This window comes from Molothrus aeneus, chromosome 5, assembly GCF_037042795.1.
Source record: "Molothrus aeneus isolate 106 chromosome 5, BPBGC_Maene_1.0, whole genome shotgun sequence".
NCBI classification, from domain to species: domain Eukaryota; kingdom Metazoa; phylum Chordata; class Aves; order Passeriformes; family Icteridae; genus Molothrus; species Molothrus aeneus.
In genome coordinates this window covers 67715973-67738991 of record NC_089650.1, presented here as the reverse complement: position 1 = coordinate 67738991, position 23019 = coordinate 67715973, and the positions used below count along the sequence as shown (strand labels likewise).

At 47.2% G+C, this 23019-nt stretch overlaps 1 protein-coding gene across 1 annotated transcript in view; it reads left to right on the top strand.

Annotated features, from left to right (window-relative positions):
• The window catches only part of PLXNA4 (plexin A4), a 508367-nt gene that overhangs the window by 443922 nt on the left and 41426 nt on the right, over nucleotides 1-23019 (top strand). The window contains exons 18-24 of the mRNA XM_066551057.1: nucleotides 17-256; nucleotides 1192-1338; nucleotides 6631-6865; nucleotides 7316-7458; nucleotides 11567-11835; nucleotides 15324-15390; nucleotides 17708-17854. Of these exons, the coding sequence (XP_066407154.1) occupies nucleotides 17-256; nucleotides 1192-1338; nucleotides 6631-6865; nucleotides 7316-7458; nucleotides 11567-11835; nucleotides 15324-15390; nucleotides 17708-17854 (1248 nt within the window). The remainder of the gene's footprint in view (nucleotides 1-16; nucleotides 257-1191; nucleotides 1339-6630; nucleotides 6866-7315; nucleotides 7459-11566; nucleotides 11836-15323; nucleotides 15391-17707; nucleotides 17855-23019) is intronic.

The window sequence follows — 23019 nt, the reverse complement described above, 5'->3', positions numbered from 1 at the left end:
GTGTCTCTTTCCCCAGAACTGTGAGGTGCAGAACAGCACAGAGATGACCTGCCAGGCCCCAGCTCTGGCTGTGGACCCCAATCACCAGTCTGAGCTCGCCGAGCGCCCGGAGGAGTTTGGTTTCATCCTTGACAATGTGCAGTCCCTGCTGATCCTCAACAAAACCAACTTCACCTACTACCCCAACCCTATCTTCGAGGTTTTCAATCCCTCAGGGATCCTGGAGCTGAAGCCTGGAAGTCCCATCATCCTGAAGGTGAGATGGGCACCAAGGACTGGACTGAAATTCTGCTTCTTGCCTCTCTGTGCCTGCCAGCAGCCCCATAAATCATCCTGATTGCACCCCAGAAATTTCTTCCATTCCAACAACATCAGAGTCACCATCAGCAAGCACCAAGCACTTCCCATACTCATAACTAAAAATTATAAACTCCCATGTGCAGCTTAAATTTGTACCTACTGCTGTTCACCAGAAAACATCTTCTACCCTTGCAATGTGGCTGATAGTGAAATACTCAACTCTGTTTCATTTCTTGTTCATTCAAGACCTTCCTCTCCCCCTTGTTTTAACCCAAATCAGTCCCTTACAGTTTCTGTAAACTTCACAGCAGTACAGAGAAGGAATTTTATGATGCAGCATCCTGTATCACTATTTTTACTCAGTGAATATGCAAAGAAGTTATTTTACCTGCGGATGCTTTTTGCATGTTTGGAAAGGGGTCTGCCTTGCTTGCCTGCCTATGTTTAGTGAGGGCTTTATTGTGCAGGACTTAGATGGAGCATTTCCCACTCAGCTGCAGAGAGGGAGGAGCAGGACAGGCCGTTGTGACTGCTTTGAGTCTGTGGCCACTCATGCTGCTCTCTGCATGAGTTTCTAAATTGCCTTTTCCTCTCTGTGTGAGCAAATGGCGAGCTACAAATGTCATAATGGAATCATATTTAGCTTGGAAGGGACCTTAAAGACCATCTCATTCCAACCCCCTGCCATGGGCAGGGACACTTTCCATTAGACCAAGCTGCTCCAAGCCCCATCCATCCAACCTGGCCTGGAGCAGTGTCAGTGCCCAGCCATCCACACCTATCAAATGCAATATCAACACTTGTATCCCAAGAATGAACCGGAGGGGGAAAGAAAGATCTTTGCTGACATTTATTTGGTTATTTTGGGGTGTGATGTTCCTTTCTGTGCAGGGCAGGAATCTGATCCCACCTGTGGCAGGAGGCAATGCCAGGCTGAACTACACTGTGCTGGTGGGGGAGAAGCCCTGTGCGGTGACCGTGTCAGACGTGCAGCTCCTCTGTGAGTCCCCAAACCTCATTGGGAGGCACAAGGTGATGGTAAGTGATGCCTGAACCCCCAGCCCCTTCTCCCTGGGTGGCCTGGGAGGGCACAGCAGAGCTGCAGAGCTGGCAGAGGGCTCCAAGGGGTTTGCATCACTGTTTGAGTTCCCAGAAACATCAGGGTCCCTTTTTGGTGTAATATTCTCATCAAGGGTAGCTTGGAGAAGTAGAACATTGGAAAAGTGACCTGGAGGTCTTTGTGGACAGTGAGACACCTTTCATGATCAAATCCCAGTAGGAGAGTTTGCCTCTCTTCTGTTTTTGTATGGGCTGTATGAACCCTGGATTCTCATGTGAGATCACGTTTAACATGTTCCTACATGAAATTGTTAAATTCAGCACAGTCTCCATCACTTTGTTGACAGGATGGTGACTAAAATTTGCCTTTATGTAAGAGAGAAAAAAAAAAAAAGCAGCATGTGGACAATAGTGTGACTGGACTCCAGAGTTTTGACTTCTATAAGACTCAGTGTGCTCCTACAAATCCTTCCTGAATGAAGAATGGACCTGGTGATTACATCAGAGGGAGCTTCTCCTCCTCTCACCGTTTATTTATTTACTCCTTTTTTTACTTTCCTCTCAATAATTTGAATTCCTAGATGCTGGTGCTTGATAAACATCATATCAGCAAACAGCCTGGAGTTGTACCAAGCTGTGGGTGGGAACAACAAAAGCTGACAACTGACATCAGTGTTTCTCATTCCTTGTGAACAACTGTTCTTCTGTTGTGCCTCCCAAAGCTGTATCTGTCACATATTAATTTATTTATTTCAGTGAGACTCAGAGAGTTTGATCTTTAAAAAGATTTTTCTGGGAACTTTTAAGGAAGCAGAGCTCATGATGACCATTTTGGGTCGTGTTTGTGGCTGCTGATGGGATCCCTTGCAGTGGCTACTTAACTTCTCTGTGCCAAAGTTTGTCATCTGGAAAATAGAGGCAATAATCCTCTCCAGCCATGCAAATACACCATGACTCTCGATTCATTGCAAAGCACATTAAGACTCTCCAAGAAGAGCAATAATGAACTGAGAGATTTTCTCTGTGTGAAAACCAAAGCTTTTGAGCATGGCAATAAATGTTCCCTGTCATTTTCATGGATATGATTAAACATATGGTTAGTCAGAGACAGACAAAGCCAATCCTGGGGAGACAAAACTCAAAGCCAGGTGAGCAATAATCAACCCCTGGGGATCCAGGATGATGGACATCTGGCCAGGCTGCACTAATTGGGAAGACTCCCCTGCTCCTGCAGCTTTGGACAGTTTAAGTGAAGCAAAGATTAAAAAACAGTCCTTTTTTGAGGATGCTGGACTGCTGGGAAAGTGGGAAGATGATGGAGGTGCTCAAAGATGGACTTTGCATCTGGAACCAGGGCTGGAAAATGCCTCCTCCAGCATGGCACAGCATCTCTGCTGCTCAGGCTGGGACCATGTTTCACACAAACTGATGCCTCAGGTTTTAGATTTTCTATTTTTCACATTTTATGCTGCTTTAGTGTGTGGGTCTGAGCTCCATATTATGGGATGGTGAGCTCTGTGCACAGAGCAGGGAGACAAAACAATTCCTGCTCCAGCTGGGCACCAAGGACAAATGACCCAAATCTCAGCCCAAGAGCACAAACCCCGTGGGCTGGAGAGAGAAAAACAAGCAGGGTGGGACTGCAGGGGCTAAAGCTGGAATGGGACAATGAACTGCAAGATGCAAATGGAGCAGAACTGATCCCAGGGAGAGACCCCGGGAGCGCTGGTGCATTTTGGGGCCATTTTGGTTCATCTTGGGTGCAGCCCTGGCTAGGCTCTGGTGCTGCCCAAGGTGCATCCATGGAGGAGATCCTTGGAATGAATCCCTGCTTTATTCTGGAACTCTGCCCAGCCTCTGTTCTAGGCATCAAATCATCTCTCTGATGCCCTCCTCTCGATTTTGCCAAAGATTTACTCTCTGACCTTGAGGAAATTGTTTAACAAACCATTTCTTGCAAAGTGAGGTGGCCACGAGCTGAGAGGGAGCCATGGGAATGAATCAACTGGTGCAACACAGAGATTATTTCTAAGTGAAGGGGCAGTGGCAATGACACACGTTGATGTCAGCACGCTTTTTATCTGTCTTCTTTTGAGCTGCCTGATTTTGAGCTGTCTTTTACACAATGACAGAGTTAAGTATTTGAAAAAAACATAGCAAGGAAATAAAAGGCCTGGATGATGGTTAAAAACAAGACTGACTAAAACTCAGAGGCAAGTTTTTCCAAGGAAAAGAAAGAGATGTGAGAAAGATCCACAAGTGGCTATGCCAGAGAAGGTCTGCAGGGAAGATGTGGAGCATATTTGAAGGGTTGCTGGTTTCTGACACAGCCTGGAAAGTACACCAGACTCTTTATAATGAATGGAGAGATGGTCAAATGCAGCAGCTGAAGGTCAGGGCATGATTCATTTCATTCTTAGAGGGATGATTTTATTTGCACCAGGAAAGATACTCCTTCAGAACTCCTGAACTCCTATAGGTGGCCACTAGGACTTCATTGGAGAAAGCCAGGCTCTGACAGAGCCCATTTAGAACATTTAGTCTAATTCAGGACAAATTCATGATTCATAGTCTTTAAAAATGGGCAGATTGTTGCTCCTTGATGAGTTCATGGTCGGTCTTCTGGAAGGTAAAAAGAACTTCCTCCAGAACCACTTGGTGGATTAAGAAGTAAAGGACAGCTGTATGCGCATATTTTCTTGTGTTTCTTTTAAAAGCTCACAATAACACTGCAGCCTCGTAGAACTTTCTTCTTCAAGAGCCAGATTCCCTCAGATCACGGCAGCTTCACTTGTGGATTGTGAGACCTTCCCAGTGATGAAACCACCTTTGAAGGGGAACACGCTGGGCCTGACTTTGAACACCTGCTTTTTTGGAGCTTAGATCCCCTTGTCATGAATGGAGAGAAATGGGAACTTCCACTGAATGAAACGCCTCATCCCAATGTCAAAGGTGTCGGGAGCAGCTCACATAAATCACATCCTGAAAGTGTTTTTTCTCTTTGTTGGCTCTGGAATCATGCTGCAGTGTCAAACTCGGATGTGCACGCGGACTATTTGGTGAGAGAAATCCCACCCGTGGAGAGGGGCTGTTCTTCCAGCTTTGAGGATGGATCTGCACTGGGATTTGGGATTGGGATTGTTTGAGTTTAGTCTGATATTCCTTGAATGGACTCGTCTGACTGCAGGGCTTGGAGAAAGAGAAAATGAGAAAGAATTAAGCAATTTATTGATCCACTGACAGCGTGACAGGAAAGCGTGTGCGCTGTGAGAAAATTTTGGGACAGTGGTCTAGGGCAAAAGGGAGCAACTTCCAGTGCATGGATTAGGACGTGATTTTGGCAGTTTGCCTTCTCAGTTGAGCAGGCCACATTCCAACAACAAACCTCAGGATTTATAAGTGAGTTGGATCTTGGACCTTGTATCTTGAAATAGATGGGAAAACTCATTACTGCTGCATCCCAGCTGTATGCCTGAGGTTCCTTCATCACTGAAAATGCTCTGCAAGCCATCAGTGTCATGGTAGCAATTGGTCATTTTGAAACTGTGACCTGAACAGATGAGTTTAGGATTAGTTCTTTTTTTCATTGTGGATATTTCATCTCTCCAGACCCCCTCCCAAAATGGCATGAGAGGGATGGATGGAAATCATCTGTTTTCAGACATTCATTTTGCTCTTGTCCATGACATAAGGATTGTAGTTGTGTCTCTTTGGCCATTGAGGAGCAGCCTACACCTGGTGGTAAAGCAAAACAACCTTCTTCCTTGAGGCTGCAACTGGGGCTGCAGTAACTTCTAGGAGATGACAAAGTCACTGAGATTCATGTCCCCAGAAAGGATTGGGGTGGAGAGCACCTGGGAAAATTCATTAATTCATGATTCTGCCATGTAGTCCCTTCTGCTGGCTCCAGCTGGGCCAGTTTCTTTCTTCCTCTGCAGCCTAGAGAGGAAACCTGAGTAGGTGCCTGAGCTGAGATGGAGGAAGCCCTGGGATTAGTAAATGCAGGCAGGCTGGAGATGAACTGAGAGCCAGTGGGATGCAGGACAAGGCTGAACACCAGGCTGGGGTGTGGGGGAGAAACGTGAGGAAATGTGAGGGAGAGCTCCTCACAACGGGGGAAGAAAACAGTTTAATTCCACACTGCAGTGATCCCAGGTGCAATGGGAGCAGGAAACAGTCATTCCTGGGGTCTTAATTGCATTGCTGCCTGGCAATAAGAGTTTGCCCTTTGTGCAGGGCCAGCTGTGCCTCTCTGTGACGTGATGGAGCTCATCATCCTTCAAGCTCTTTGCATGGCACCTTCCCAGCTTTCTGCTGACCTACAACCAGCATTCCCAAACCACAACACAGCCCTAGAAGCCTTTTTATACTTCAGTCCAGCCAGAACAGCTTTTCTCCCACCACTCAACCTTTGCCTACTCTTCAAATAGCTTTGAACAGCCTTGTAGTAGCCTAAAGCCAGTGGTGTCCTGTGGGATTCCTGCTGGGAGTGGTGTTCATGTTGTAAAAAAGGCCTCTAAGGGACTTGCTTCAGCAGAACATTTTGCTCAGAACAGGAGTGCTTGCAGGGTTTCTTTCTGGTTGTTAAAACCAAGGCCCTTTCACAGCAGCTTCTTCCAGAGGCTGGAAGCAGCTCTGGGAACCTCTGGAAGTAGATGGAGAACAAAAAGCTGTGTTCAACTCCTACTGGTGAACATCTGCAGTCATCCTGACAACGTACAGCTAAGACAGGGGCTGTAAAGAGAATGGGCCAGGCTTTGTGGAGTTTGTGGTGGATTTTCACTATCCCAGAGGCTTCCAAGTACAGTTTTATCTGGTGGGAGAGTCAAAAGAAAATAGTGACTCTGATTTCTGCAGTCCCACTGTACTCAATGAGTCAGCTCTCCTCTGCCCCATTGTGGGGTTAGGACCCATCAGACCATACCTCAAGCTCTGTTTTGTGTGTGTATTTTGGGCCTGAGTGACATCAGTGCTCCACCCAACACATCAGGATGGGGAATGAAAAATCCAGAATGAAATCCAAACTGATTTGGAGAAATTGTTACTCGTGACTTATCTCACCATAAATCCTTTGGTGGCTGGGTTCATGGTGACTGCCAACAGAGGGGATTCTATCATTTCAAGTGTTTTTAAGCTGTTCCATATCCAGATACCTCCCCTTTTTGGCTTGGGAGACAAGGGGCTGTCACCATTCACCCTCAGCCAGGACGATGACAGAGCTCCTCTGCGCTCCTGCTCAGTTTGACAGTCTCTTTGCTGCTTTCCCTCTAGGCTCGTGTAGGAGGGATGGAGTTCTCCCCAGGGATGGTCTACATCTCCCCAGACAGCCCTCTCAGCTTGCCAGCCATCGTCAGCATCGCGGTGGCCGGCGGGCTGCTCATCATCTTCATCGTGGCTGTGCTGATCGCCTACAAGCGCAAGTCCAGGGAGAGCGACCTCACCCTCAAGCGCCTGCAGATGCAGATGGACAACCTGGAGTCCAGGGTGGCCCTGGAGTGCAAAGAAGGTAGGGTGAGGGAGGCAGGATGACACTGTGTCAGTGTTGGTAGAAGGGAGACATCCAGTAATAAAGCTTTGAGACAAAATACCACAGTGTTGAGCTACGGTGTTGAACCCTGTGGGTGCAGCTCAAGCCTGGATCTAATCTGACTTTCCCTGTTTTCCCTTAGTTCAGACTTTGTCCACCCTCTCCCAGAGTTCAGGAAAGTTCAGACTTTCTCTCACCCAATCCTCTCCTAACTGGGTTTGATAATTCAAAATCCACAGAAAGCCTTGGCACACATCCCTGGGGAAAGGCTGTGTGGTGGGAAAGGCGACCCTGCTCTCGTCCACCTTCTTCCTCTCCACATGTTGCCTTATTCCTTATTCTCATTCATGAGGGTCAGGGGTTTTTCCCATTCTGGTGAAGCTGATCTGGATTTTCACTGCTCCCTGAGTTGTTCTGGTTTTGTGCCAGCCTTTGCAGAGCTGCAGACAGACATCCATGAGCTGACAAGTGACCTGGATGGAGCTGGGATCCCTTTCCTTGACTACCGAACCTACACGATGAGAGTCCTTTTCCCTGGCATTGAAGATCATCCAGTCCTGAGGGATTTGGAGGTAAAACAAACAACATTTCCTGTTTCTAGATCCTCTCATGCCTCCCTGTTCAGTCCTGAATGCCAGAGATTCTGTTTCAGTGGTGGGGATGTGATGACTTAATTATGCTGTGTCCTACAAGGTGTGAAACAGGTCTTCATTAAAAATCTGGGTTGAAAGGGGAAACGTTTGCTGTTATCTTAGATCATATTAGATCATAAAATCATTTAGGTTTTAAAAGACCTCTAAGACCATCAATTCCAATCATCAACCCAATGCTGCCAATTCCATCACTAAACCATGTCCCCCTGTGTGACATCCACACACTTTTTGAAAACATCTAGGGATTGTGATCCCACAACTCCCCTGGACAGTTTGTTCCACCATCACATCATCCTTTCAATTAAGAAATTTTTTCCAATTTCCAATCTAAACCTCCCCTGGCACAACTTTAAGGCCGTTTCCTCTCATCCTGTCACTTGTTACCTGCTAAATTCTGTCTGATCACTCACTTATTTGGAAAACTCATAAATCATAGGTCTACTCAATTAAGCTTCTCTTTGGTCTTAACTCTTCTGTGGCTTGAGTTTTAGACTGGATTTAATATTTTCTGCCATGCAGGGGCAAGGAAAACCTGTTGTATGACAGAGGAGCATGTTTGCCTGTGTCATTCAGCTTTTCATGACCCTCACACTACTATGAGGCCAGGTTTTCTTTGTGGCAACCCCTATAAAAATAACCCACCCCTTTAAAAATAACCCCCTGCCACTGAGGTTCGCCTTTGCTGCATTCTGGTTTGCAGTGAGGTCAGAAAACCACAGTGTCAGTCTGCCCATACCCTGCCCACATCTTCCTCCTCCGCCCCAACGCTCTGGATGGAGATTTGTGAGATATTGTCCACAAATCTTGGGGTCTACACAGATCCTGTATCACCTGAGTGGTGACAGGAGCTTGATGGGAGCCCAGGTGAGTTCTGCCAGGCTAAAATCTGCTCCAGGCTCTGGCAGATGGACAGGCTCTGCTCTAGGAATACCTGGGCTGGAGAATCAGGAGCCACACCATGGCCAAGGTATTGGCTGAGCTCTCTGCAAAGCCTTTGGCAGGCTCTGAGCTCCAGAGAGGTTCTGGCATGGGCCTGGGAGATTGCTGGAGGCCAGGCCTGGGCTTGGTTGGCAGGAAGGAGGAGCAGGAGCTGGCACAGGCAGGCCCACGCTTGGCTGGCTGTGTAATCGGAGATGCCTGCTCGGCTGTGCTCCTGCCACGGGGAAGAGCCAAAATTCATCCGACTGTGTGGAGAGAGACATTAAAAAACCTGATCTGTCAGCAAGGAGGGCTTGTGGGACTGGGCAGGAGGCTGAGTTACACGTAGCTACCATACAGATTTGGAGTGCAGGTTGAGTGGCATCCAGCTGCTTTCCCTCAGGATGAGCAGATCCAACAAAGGAGGAACGAGGGGGGCTGAACCTCTCTCTCACACGTGTGCGCACACACACAAACACTTCCATCATCTCCACAGCCAATTTCCATCCCTACATTCATTAACCCCATCCACAGAACAGCATCTGACCCCTGCAGAGGCCTTAGCACGGATGCTCCCCTATGTAGATACACACTGAGCTAATGTTTCAATCCAACACCTTTGATCTCTTCTTCCTTTCATTCCATTTGTTGTGTTGTTTTTTTTTTCCCCCTTAATCCTTTGTAAAGCTTCACCAGCTCTCTCAGTGTCAGCATCTTTGGCTACCAATGTGAGGGCAAGCTCCCATTCTGCTCCCTTCTCTGAAGCACCCAGAAGGAATTGCTATTTATTGCAAAAGGCCCCAGCACAGATCCCACAGTGAGGTCTTATTTATTTCCAGTTCATTTGCTAATTAACTGCTTCCAGATGCAGCACAAAATACTTTTCTTGTTATTTTGTTTTAATTCTCCATAATAACCCTGGGATAGACAATATTAAATGTTCAAGCGAGTGAGTTAAAAATAATTATTGGCGGGATGGGTGGTGGTGGTTTGTTGGTTGGTTGGTTGCCTCAATCTATTTAGGAAGTAATTTATTTGTTGGATGCAAAAAGAGTTCAGAACTCTAATTTCCAGAATTAAAAAGTAACAACTCTATAAGGGGCCTTGCATTGCTTGGCAGTTTAAGCAAGCCAACTTCTTTTGAATTAAAGTGCCAAATTTGGGTGGTTATTAATTCACATATGCCTTGGTGACATGTGTTGCTCTGGGGTGAGACCCTCCAGCTTCCAAGAAAGGTTTTCAAGGGCTAGAACAGCTTCAGCAAGTAGAGGGATGAGTTTGAGGTTCTCTGTTTAGTTTCCATCTTTGCCTGGAGCCAGAAGGATCAAAAAGACCTCTGTGGAGCCCAAGGTCCAGCACTGAGGTTCTAAATTGTTCTATATAAAAATGAGTTCATCAGCCTCTCACAGCTGAGAAATACAAGACTTATCACTCACTCTGTCTCCAAAACACCTCAGCTCCCAAGCCCAGGGGTTCTGCTGGAGCTCAGGGTGTCCTCTCACACATTCACCTGCCTTGCTCTTCACACCAAGGCCCAGTTCCATGGTCACCGTCTCAGCCACGGCCTCACTGCCTCTCTTCATCTTCTCAAAACCTCACCCTGGGCTCTCTCTCCCATTCGCTCTCTTTCTGCCTCTCTCAGCTCTCTAAAGCTGAGCCCCAAACTTTTGCAAGCAGGATTCTTTCAGGAATGAGAAAGAAGTCTTGGATGAAATCAGAATAAGACTTCAGTCTGACTTAAATAAAAATATAACGTGGCATGGTGACACATTTAGGCACCAGAAATCCCTTTTAGATGTATTGATAGCCCTTGAAAACCTTTCTTGGAAGCTGGAGGGTCTCACCACAGAGCAACATATGTCACCAAGGCATATATGAATTAATAATCACCCAAATTTGGCATTTTAACACAAGCAGGCCCCTGGCTGGGTAATAATCAGCATAGACCCCATGCATTTCAGAAGGCTGACCATAATAATCTTTATTAAGAAACCCATACTTTTATACCCTAGTTCACTACAGGTAGACCTAATTTGTCCTCTAATTAAAACACCATCACCATTGGCTAATTAAGAAACCCCCCTTTGGTAAACAAATCTCCATAACACATTCCACACGTTCACAATACCAGGTTGCAGCAAGTGAAGATAAGAATTGTTTCTCATTCTTTTCTCTGCTCCTCTCACAGCCTTTCCCACAACAATGCCTGGGAAAGTTGTGTTTCTCTCTGTGGCCAGAGAGCTGCTGCCTCAGATGTACTGATCAGAGAGGGGAACACAGGACTGGAAAAATCATCTGGATGTGGCTGGGAGTCTTCTCAGACTTCCTAATCTTTAATGATGTATGGATTCCTATCTTATCTTTCCTTAGCTGTGGAGCTAGAGGAATGAGAGCAGAGAGAGAGTAACAACAGGACATTTGACAGTGGGAAAATGAGGGAAAGGGAAAAACTCCTGTGAGAACCCAGGACATTCTTCTGGCTGCCCTGGGTGATTCCAGACCCTGGCAGGGGGCTCAGAGACTTTGGCACGGAGTCACAAACACCTGTGCCTTTGATTTTAGCCCATGAAACAATTACCAACTTTGTGTGAGGAGTTACAAGCCACAAGAGTTTGAGTAGAATGATAGTGAATTTGTCACAGGGTGAAAATGTAGAATTTTGGGGATTTAGAATGGGGGTTCAAGAGGCAAGATGGAGGAATCTGGGCATGTCCTGTCCTTCTTCTTCTTCTTGTCCTCCATCTTCTGCTGTGACGTTGGCACTTCTGGATTGGTTTAGAGTAGAGCCAGACTGTCTAACACAGGTGATAGGTATTGGAAAATTATTGTAAATAAAGTACAGGTAGTTCTTGGTATAAAAAGCCAACACCACCCCAAGGGCAGGGACTGTGCCACAACCCAACCTGCTGGACAGATCTCAGCAGGTCAGAGAAAGAATGTCATAGAAAAGAAAAATAAAGAAGAAAAGAAAAAATAAACAAACTTGAAAACCAGAGCTGAGGAATCTCGACTTCTTCTTCGGTCGCGGGGCTGGCAAAAAAGACTTTTAATACCTCGGGAGCCATTCCAGCAACACAAAACCTGAGAAACTCCCTTTCTTCTTGCACAGGTCCCTGGCTACCGTCAGGAACGGGTGGAGAAGGGCCTGAAGCTCTTTGCCCAGCTCATCAACAACAAGGTGTTCCTGCTGTCCTTCATCCGCACGCTGGAGTCGCAGCGCAGCTTCTCCATGCGCGACCGCGGCAACGTGGCCTCGCTGATCATGACGGTGCTGCAGAGCAAGCTGGAGTACGCCACCGACGTCCTCAAACAGCTCCTGGCCGACCTCATCGACAAGAACCTGGAGAGCAAGAACCACCCCAAGCTGCTGCTACGGAGGTAAGGATGGCTGGGCATGGAGGGAGCCGGGCTGGGAGGGCTGTGCCTGTGTTGAGGTTTTTCATGAGCAGGATGGGAGTGCTGGGAGATGTTCCTTGAGGTTTATTGTAGCCTCATTACATTTTTGAGACAATTGGAAGATGGCAATAGCTGATGTACAACCAGCAGGGGCCTAAGATTGCTTTGTGTCTTAGTTTGAAAAGACTGTCTGCTAAGGAAGGCAGGAGCCTCCCCTGAAATGGAAAATGCAAACCCCCTCCCTCCAAATTATTGTAATTTTGAAGTTAAAAGGCTCTCAGGCAAAGATATGGGAACAGGAATAACAGTTCTTTACTAGGGAAAATTAAAAATACAAATGCAATAGTACAAACAACAAAAAGAAACACTGCCAGAATCAGAACATGCCTGACCCCCTGTGTGTCAGGGTGGTGGCACAGCCCCATCCCATGGGGACTCAGCCCTCCTGCAGTGCCAGCTGTGGCTCTGCTGGAGCAGGGATCCTGCACAAGGGGGGAGTTTTCCTCTGCAGCTCCAGGGCTGCTGGAGATGGGCCTGGGCTCCCTCTGGCAATGCAGGGCAGCAGAAAGCTGCTCCTCTGGCAATGCACTGGGCAAAGACTGCTGGGCTGTCCCAGCACCTCAGATTGGATCCAGGTAGGAATGCTTGGCTCCTGCCCTGGGCGCAGCATCTCCCCATGGGATGATGGGATTGGATCAGCCCTGCAGGGACACTCAGTGGCCATGGACAGCAGAGATCTCCTGCAGGGAGGATTGGCTGTGGGAGAGAGAAAGAAAACTGCCCCATGAACAGAGAGAACTGCCCCAGCTCTGACAGATGGGGATAGAATATCTCATTTCCAACCTAAGACATTTTGTTACAGAGCATTTAAAAAACTTTCTAGTCAATAGCATATTGCTAAAGCTTACAGACAATTTTTCTAGCCAATTACTAAAAGCACATGTACACCTGCTTCACACAATGCTTGCTGGTATGCTTTCTATTAGCAATACACACTTAAGCTTAAAACCTTCTACCTAAACCATTATTAAGCTTAAAAGCTTCTATTATCTTGCTAAGCATATTTTTCTGCAGTCTTAAGGTCTTTCTTAGCCAAGCCTAAAACTCAAGCTATTTTTTCATGTCCTTGCTTGCTTGTACTATTGTAACTTTTTCTTATTTCAGACTTTGCAGCTGCACCTAGTTCTAAGTTTTCTGTTCTTTCTATTCCTAAGGCCTCCTTTTACAGCTTTCTGGAAGTCTTCTTACCTTGACTATTTCCCACAGTGCCCACATAAACATCATAATCATCTTTGGAGATGTAGATCTTGCTCTGTCTCCTCCCTAACCAAAAGGTAGTCAATGATCAAAAGTTACAGAATGAATCCACCTCTGGATTTTCATGTGGATACTACAGAAAGTTTCACAAGGAGAGAAAGAGCTCAATCCTTATTTTGGGCTCTTTGCATGCTTACAATTTTAATTTATGCTTACATTTCCTTTAAATCTGAAAGCTCCAATCATGTTGTGTAGGAGCTATAGGAATATCACATATATGGTCTATATATGTGATATATGAGAGGATGTCAGCTTCCAGCTCCTGCCTGGGATATGGATTTCCCGGCTTTGCTTCTTGTTCCTGAGTTAACTACAGACACCTGGAGAGTCTTCAGCTGCATTTTGGGATCTCATTTCTCTCCCAGAGCTGGGAGTTCGTGGAAATCAGCAGCAGAGAGAGGCAACAGAACTGGTTTCATCCAGGGAACAAGTTTGAATTGATGCTTCTTGGCCTGGCCTAAGGTCTAGACTCCACAGTTCTGTGGGAAACCTCAAGTTTGGAATCTCCTGCTGTGTAATTAATGTCCTTTCCTTGCCTAGGGAAGTGCACCCTCTTCTGCCTTTAGGATCAGATTCCTCTCCCTTTCACAGACTGGATCAACCCTCCTGGTTCAAGGAGCCTACCTAAAATCAGGGAGGGTTTCTGGAGATGAGTGGCCTTTGCCACAGCTCAGAGCTGACTCTGAGGAGCCCCCAGATGATTACAATGGACAGCTTGGACACAGAGGAGATCTCTGGGGCCTGCTGGGCTGGGGGGATTTTTCATCTGGCACATAGCCCACTGTGCAGAACCAGCAGAAAAGGAGCAGAAGGCACTTCCTGGCATTCACGGCAGCAATGCCAGGGGCAGAGGCTTTGCTTTGGTGTCAGTTGACTCCCTGATGTGATCGAGCCCTACAGCCTGGCTGGTGACACCCTCCAGCTGTCCCCAGGCTTCCTGCCTGTGCTTCTTCTCTGATGCTGGATGGCACTGCCTCTCCCCTTCATTTCCTCCTTTTCCTTCCCCTTTCTCCATCTCTTTGTCTTCTCTGCTTGCTCACTCTGAGCATCCCATCTTCCCTCTTCCTCCTTCCTCCAGCCTTTTTCTAAGTCTAATCCTCTCTGCTGGACATTAATTGTGGCCTTTGGAAGGAGAGCCAGTGAACAAAGAAGGCACATCCAGTGTTCCAAAGCCTGGGAGCACCAGGAGAAGTCAGAGAAGTCCTGCACTGGGCAGCACCAGAACAGAACGTGCGAATAGCTCAGTGCCTTGGGTCAGATGTTGGTGTGAGGCCCTCGGACAGCTCTTTGGAGAAGCTGGATTCAGCTTGGTGCTTCCCTTCCCTCCCCCATGAGTCTGTGAAAGGGAATCTTTTGAAGTTTTGGAGGAGTTTGACAGAAGAAAGGAGATTAACACTGTTCCAGTGTTCATCCTGCATGACATTTATGGCCCCAGAGAGATTTTCTGGGCAGTGAGCAGCAGCAGCAACAAGGAAGAATGTCTGCATGGCTTAGGTGAGACCCACTTTAATTCTTCCAGGCAGGGACTCTTCTTTTTTTCTTGGTTTCCCCAGATTTCTCTTGTTTTTTCTCCAATGCATGTGCTGAAGCCAGCACAAGTTTCTGCAGGAGAAGCTCACCCTGAAGCCTGGAGATGGATTTTTGTTTGATTGAGGACAGAGCGCCCAAGGGCAGAAGGATGAGCTCTGTGTATGTGCCACAGTGACACATTGAGGAGTGTAATCACTCCCAAATGCCAGGGAGATAGGCAGTGCCAGATAACTGCTCCCCAGAGACTGAGATCTGTCTCTCCTGAGTATTTATCCAGCCTCCGTGACATATGGCCTCGCTCCGAGCTCCTCAGATTTGATGGATTTATCCGCCCTGAGCTCTTTGGAGAAAATTCCCTCAAATGTCATCAACTCCTCCTCGTTGTTGGAGACACTGGAAAACAGACACACACAGGGACTTGTAGTCACAGGAGAATCAACAGGGCAGCAAGGGTTTTCCTGCAGGTTTCCTAAATCCAAAACTAAAACAGGGATCCTAGGATGTGCTAAATCCTGATGGTGCCGTGCCAGACTTCCCACTGGGCAGGAAGATGGACAAAGGCAATATTTTGATAGGACCAGTGTGACAAACTCATTCCCAATTCTCTTTTTTCTCCACTTTAGGACAGAGTCTGTGGCTGAGAAAATGCTCACCAACTGGTTCACCTTCCTCCTCTACAAGTTCCTCAAGGTAAGAGGAGGAGCATGCCTGGAAAAACAGCTGCTGTAAACCATTTCTTCTTGGTGAGGATCAGTTGGGGTGAAAACTTCCCAGATAACAAGTTAAAGGCTTTTTTTTTTTTTCATTTTGCCTCTGGAAGGAGGTCACTGCCTAATAGGAGATGGGCTATTTTCTGACCCAGGGAGAGCAAAGAGGGACACACTGTTAGAGAGGCAACTTGTTGGTCCCTCCCTTGTACAGAGGTGGGATTTAAGGGTCAGTGTGGAAATGGGAAGGATTTCAGAGCCTGCCTGAGACCTGTGTGGAAAATGCTGTCCTTTTAACAGCAGACTGAGGTCTCCATCATGTGGTGACCCATATTTCCAGTGCACAGGGGATGGAGATCTCCTTCCACCCCAGCTCAGAGGCAGCACTGAGACACAGCCCCACAAGGAGTGGAGGGGCACCCATCAGCAAAGCTGTGAGAAAGAACTTGAGTGCAAGGATTTGAGGCACCCCCTGAGCTCTCTCATTCCTCCTGGAAGGTCTCCTTGGGCTTTGTGTGGTTGAAAAAACTCTTTCAGTCTTTGAGCCCTGCCTCTGACTGCGGGGGGGATACAATTTCCCCTGCAGGACCCACACTGAGCCTCAAGAATCACAATTGCCAAGCTCAGAGCCAGCCTTTCTGGAAGGAGCTGAGCTCTGCACTGCTATCCCCACTCCCACTGCAGCTGCTAAATATCCTCCCACCTCACATCCTCATTTGGACAGAATAACCACCTCTGCCAGGCAATTTGAGGCTGTACAAATAAACCCCAACCCCCCTGAGCCTTCCCCAGACACAACCAGTTCAAGGACGAGCACATGGGAAAGTTTTGAAGGTCCCTGGAAGGTAATTTCAGTGACTCCAGTATCAGATCCCTGCTTTCAGCTGAAAGGAAAGGATATAAGGAGGTGACTCTCTAAAGAGCTGCTTTTATAATAGGCTTTTTTCACCCCACTCAGCTACTTGTCTTCTTGCCTTAGCCTGAACAGAGGCCTGATAAGGGCAGGAGACAGGCACACAGAAGCAATATGCTGCTGGCAGATAAGCTAATTAAGTGGGAGACAGGTGTAGGGACCGAAAAAGGGGCCACTTCGCCTCGATTATTAACTTGTTTTCGCTGGGATTTACACCAGAGGAAAATGACCTGGCTGGTTGAGCTGGGACACGAGAGGAGAGGGCGAGGAGGGCAGGAGGGAGGGAGGGATGAAGGGGAAGGGAGGCAGGAGCAGAAAGCTCCTCGGGGTGCAGCAAGGGAGGAAAAGTGTGGGAAGAGTGAGTGGAAATGATGAGGAGGAGAAATTAGGGACAGATGAGCTGGGCTGTGCCTGCCTGGGGGTGCTTTTTGCTGTCCTGTGCTGGGCCCACACTTCTGTCACCTCCACACGGGTCCAGAGGCACATCTGGGCCTGAGAATTGCTGTTTGCCTGCAAATTGCTGTTTGCCTGCAGCATGAGAGTGCTCGGGGAGTCTGTGGACTCTGCCCAGACACCCAGGACGTGGCACCAGCCATCCATCTCCCTTTAAAACCTGCTTCCAGGCCATTTGGGACCCATCCCACTACCTGCTCCACCAGTGCAAAGCCCTGGCCTGGTGGCAATCACCTGAACAGGCCCAGCATTGCCAGGGAACACTGACACCATGACACTCAAAGAGTCACAGAGTAAGCTGAGCTGGAAGGGACCCACAGGGATCATCAAGTCCAACTCCTGGTGATGCACAGGACCATCCCCAAAGGTCCCATCATATGCCCAAGAGCTTTGCACCATCAAGTTCAGCTCCTGGTGCTACACAGGACCATCCCCAAGGGTCCCAAGGCTCGGAGATAACTTCTCCATGTGCTCCCACTCCCATTCCCATCCACATTGACCCCACATCCTGACGGGACACAGACTTTTTAATGACAGAACAGTGCTGGTGTCCTCTCAGTGCCCAAATAGTGACAGCCTTGAGTGATCCTGAAGCCCAAATGAAGCTGGTGGGTGATGGAGCAGCAACATTGCATTTGGGAAATCCACATCACAAAACTTCCCTCGTGTGCCCAAGAGCTTTGTACCATCAAGTTCAATTCCTGGGGCTACACAGGACCATCCCTAAGGGTCCCACCATGTGCCCAAGGGCTGGTTGCACTCTGTGGAAGCTGGGGGTCACCTCTGATCCTGTGCTGTTGGAATGGACTGGTTCCCATTGATATCCACCATGAGCCATTTGGGTTGGCGAACCGAGGCACTCACTGGGATGCCCAGGCTGGACTCTCAATTCCAGCCTGTAGTTTCACCTGGTGGTTACCTCTCATCCCTGCAGGAGTGTGCTGGAGAGCCTCTCTTCTCCCTTTTCTGTGCCATCAAGCAGCAGATGGAGAAGGGCCCCATCGACTCCATCACGGGGGAGGCGCGGTACTCGCTGAGCGAGGACAAGCTCATCCGGCAGCAGATCGACTACAAGACCCTGGTGAGTGCTCTGGGCACACCTTCCCCTGGGCTGATCCACAACCTTCTAATGCCTAAAGGGCATTTAGACAGCAGAAACCAGTGGTTGAACCTCTGGGGTGATTTATTCTTGTGTTTTAGTAGGGTAATTCTGCCTAAGGGTGGGCACGAAAATTTAAAAATGATGAGGATTTCAGCATCAAGGAATAGTCAGAGGTGCACGGTGCAGGTCAGCTCTAGAGCTGGTGCAGCCCTCCCTCCTGAGAAAGCTCAAGTCAAAGAAAAAGGAACTTGATTTAAAGATTTCAAGGGAAAGAAAACCAATCCCTGCCACTGAGCCATTTCTCCCAAAATGGAATTGTCTGCATAGGGTAAGATACACATTGCATATGTGCAGCTTTAGCTTCTGCTCTGAGATTACACCCTCTTCCCACTTGATTAAAGAGCATCAATTAAAGAGCATTAGATATCTCTTCTTAGGGTGTTTGTGGGCCTTCATTCTTCCCTGGATGCATTAAATCCACTCTAAGTCTCTGCTGGATGAAGAACACTTTCTAAGCCTTCAATGATCCTTGTAATTTTTCTATTTCCCATCTTTATTCTCAGCAAATCCCTAGTTTAAGGACAGTCAGAAGATGCTCTAAACTTATCAGATTATTTTATTTGCGCTTTCAAATGAGGGAAATTCATCTCACTTAGCTCCAGATACCTCTGAGGGCTGTGTCCAATCACAGAATCATGAGGTGGTTTGGGAGAGGACCCTAAAAGATCATTTAGTTCCAAGTCTTAGACCTTAACCTGTCTTAGACCTGTCTTAGACTTTAGCCCAGGCAGGCTGATGCTGGAAATGCCCTTCCATGTTCTTCAACTCCAGTCTAGAGCTGAGCTTTGATTGAATCGAAGTCTGATGAAGGGGTGGACTTAATTCTTAAATAAGGCCACAGTTGTGTTCTGCATATTAAAAACGTGACTTTCTTACTGAATTGGCAAGAGTGCTGCTTCTCTGCTGTTATGTGTAGCTGTCTAAAATTTCAGAAGACTGATCACACATGGAGAAAATGAGCAGAAAAGAGAAAAAAATGCAGCCACAGAACGATCACTTTCACCGAAGGAAATCCCCCCGATCCTTTTAGGCTTGATCTGAAGCAGCCAGCAAAGGGTAGTAATTATACATCAGGCTGAACAAAGCTCTCCTCTGCTGGCTTTGTGCTGTTTGATGATAATCAGCTCTCCCTCTTACATCTCAAGAGCAGACAAATATACCCCGATAGGAATCTCAGCAGATTTACAGAGATCAGCTCTGGTGAAGGAGATTAGGAAGGAGCAGAATATGAATAGGATTGTTCTTCGTTTCTGTTTCTCTTTATTTCTGTTTTATTTTGTCCTTCTTCTACCTTCCTTGAGCTGCCTGACATCTTTTATTAAAAATATACAGTAATGAAATAAAGCCAGAACTGATTCAGTGGTTGCAATATGGGAATTCCAACAGAAAAATGGAGAGAGAATATTTACAGAGGCCTGGAGTGACAAGACAAGAGGGAATGACTTCAAACTGAAAGAAAATAGGTTTAGATTGGAAATTAGGAAAAAAAAATTCTACCCTGTGAGGGTGTTGAGGCCCTGGCACAGGGTGCCCAGGGAAGCTGTGGCTGCCCCTGGATCCCTGGAAGTGTCCCAGGCCAGGCTGGACAGGGCTTGGAGCAGCCTGGGATGGTGGAAGTTGTCCCTGCCCATGGCAGGAGTATAGAATTAGATAATCTTTCAGGCCCTTCCAACCCAAACCATTCTACAATTCTATAATTCTCAGAATGCTTTCCTGTGCTTGGCTTTTTTGGGGTCTTTCTCCTTTTTCTCCACCAAGTCTCACTGTATGAAAACCCCATGGAACATTCCAGCCTAATACAGAGGTGAGAGAAGGATTTCTGTCCCTGAGACTGGAACTGCAGAGATATACTGGTCTCAGGAAAAAACACACAAACTCAGAACCAGGGTCACCATGGGAGTAATCACAAGCTGTGCCTTTATTATTTAAATGCCACTAATGTGTAGTGGAAATCAGGGCTTAGCTGAGCCAAGCTTTGCATGTATACAGACACTCAGAGACAGATCATGGCTGGAAGAGCTGGCAGATAAAAAAAATGCCCAAGGATGGAGTAAAAGGTCAATAAACACAAATCCAGAGAAATGAGATGTCCCAAGGCCACACAGAGTCAGTAGGAGAGCAGGGCTCGGAGATAACTTCTCCATGTACTCCCACTCCCATTCCCATCCACGCTGACCCCACACCCTGATGGGACACAGAGTGACAGAACAGTGCTGGTGTCCTCTCAGTGCCTAAATAGTCCCATCCTTGAGTGACCCTGAAGCCCAAATGAAGCTGGTGGGTGATGGAGCAGCAGCAGCCCTGCATTTGGGAGATCCATATCACAAAACCTCCCTCAGAGTGACCAGTCCTGTAGGAACACAAGCCATCACGGGGTCTCTTCCCCACCAGCTGACATCAGAGATTGTGTTGAAGGCTCTGAGCAGCACTGCTGGAGCAGTGGGATTTGGCTTTGGCTTGAGTATGGAGAAAGGTTTCATGCTCCACATGAGAACAGCTGGAAAACTCCACTGGAAAGATGGGGAATATGTGCCAAAGCCACTGTGCTCTGGGAGTGGGGTTGGCTTCCTTTACTGGGGTTTGAATTCCCTAAAATGTTGGAGGGACACCCTTGACAGTCATTGTAAGGAACACAGAGGTGTTTTGGGGTTTTCAGGGGTCACCAACTGCCCCATCTGTGCTTGGAGCACACGAACAGCCCTTGGAAGAATTGCCTGCCCTGCTCCTTCTTCCAGCTGAACTGGAAAAGAGGGAAGCAAGAATTACTGCAGCCAGGGTGGGATTGAGTGTGGCTCACTCAGGCAGAGTTTTCCTGGCACCTTCTAAAGTTGATGCATCCCTGTGAAATTCCGGGATAACCCAGATCAAGTACCCATTGTCACCTTCCAGCTGGGTGCTGGTGTGGGGACACTGCTCAGCACCTGCAGGAGATGTTGGGGTCTTCTGCCCCAGCTGCTGGCCTGGCAGGGCAGCTCAGATCATTTTAAAGAACAGCAAGTGCCTTCTGTGGGGAACTGACCCAAAATCCAGCTGTTTTTATCAGAGATTATAACACCACAGAGCTTCCCCTTACTGGCACCAGCTCATTTCAGCTGAGCTCAGACCACTGAGAGAGAAACCTGGAGAGTAACTTGGTCCCCAGAGCCAGGTGTGACCCCAAGGAGCTGTCCCAGGCTGCCATCACTGCTCCATTTCCCTGTGATAGAATAATTTTAGCTGGAAAACATCTTTAAGATCATTAAGATCCTAAACTAAACACCAGTGCAGGCTCTCAGCAATCAGCTGGGATTTTCTGGATGCACCCAAGAAGTTTGCAGAGGAAGAGGTTCCTGTGGGCTGGGAATGGGCATAACCCAGGAGAGCTGCAGACCAACTAATGGCCTTCAACACTGGATTCATTTCAACAGTTTTGTGTACAATTCTGTGATCCTTTGAGATGAAAGATGCCCCAGAACTGTAAATCTCTGCTGTTATTATGATCTGAATTGATGATTCTTTTTCAATACTTCTGGAAGTAACATACAAATAATAGCATTATGATCTAATCAATATCTCCTATTTACATCTCCCCTTTCATCCAGCAAGATCACAGAGCTCTTTGTAAGCAGTATCTTCACAAGTCCCTCTTGGCTGAGCACAACATCACCAAAGGGAGCCTGGTGAGGCAGTGTGTAATTAGGCTGATAGGATTTCACCCCATTTTTGAGTTCCCACTGTATTTTTGGAGGTGAGGATGGAAAGTGATGGACAGTCCAGCACCTCTTGCATGCTACAGAAGGGAATTTAAGTCAAGGTAAAATTTGTCTGAGGCACCAAAACCAACATATCTGCGCTTGTAAAAGTGCCACAGGAACATTTTAATGACCATGTACAGCCTGGAGCATCACTGAACACCCCTTTCAAGTGCAAAGGTGTGCTAAGTTTATAAAACTTCACAGACTTCACACTTGTGCCACCAGAAATGAGCAGAATGGTCAAGAGAGACACAGGCAAGGCTTAGCAGGGAGATTGCTGTTAAATACTCTGTATTTAAGGTATCCCCCCTCACCACATGCTTTGCATTTATTCTTGGACAGAGCGGAGAAAATCAAATTTTCCTTCTGAGAAAAGAGAGGCCTCTCCACTTGGGTTGATTTTCTTCTTCTGTATGTGAAAGCAAAGGTTGCTGATGCTGGTTTGTGTTTCATTTCTTAAGGAGCCCTGCATTTCAGATTAATAACATTCTTCTGAGGAGAGTCTGCTCAGCTCCATGGCTGTGCAGATGGACAAACATAAAGCTTTTCACTGGGATTATCAAGACCAGGTGGCAGTGCAAGGAGGCCACTCCTGAATTATGTCACCTTGACATCTCAATGAACATTTTTTACTGAAAGCACTCAGCTGGTGTTCATGGATTTCCTGCTGTTAAGAAAGAAATTCTTCCCTGTGAGGGTGGTGAGGGTTAGGGTCAGAGGTGCCCAGAGAAGCTGTGGCTGCTCCTGGATCCCTGGCAGTGCCCAAGGCCAGGCTGGATGGGGCTTGGAGCAGCCTGGAACAGTGGAAGGTGTCCCTGCCCAATGCAGGGAGTGGAATGAGGTGATCATTGAGACCCCTTCGGACCCAAACCCTTCTGTGACTCCATGATTAAATAGAATGAAGACCCTCCGAGGTGAAACCATACCTCTGTGCCTATGTGAGGGAGGGAATACCCTTGGTACCCATTTTTATGGCAGTCATATTTTCTGGAAAAACCCCTTTGCCCAGGATTTTCTTCTGGGAAGCCTCAGAGAAAAGGAAAACAATATTATCTGATTTGCTTCTCCTGTGTTTTGCTGCTTTGGAATGTGGTTGGAGATTGTTTATCCAACAGGTGATTGTTTCATTGGTTTCATGGGAATTGTTCTGACTTAATGACCAATCAGGGTCAAGCTGTGTCAAGGCTCTGGAAAGAGTCACAGGTTTTTCTTTAGTATCTTTTTAGCCTTCTATCTGTATCCTTTTAGTATTCTTTAGTATAGTTTAGTATTCTTTAATATATTCTAGTACCATAAAATAATAAATTAGCCTTCTGAGAACATGGAGTCAGATTCCTAATTTCCTTCCTG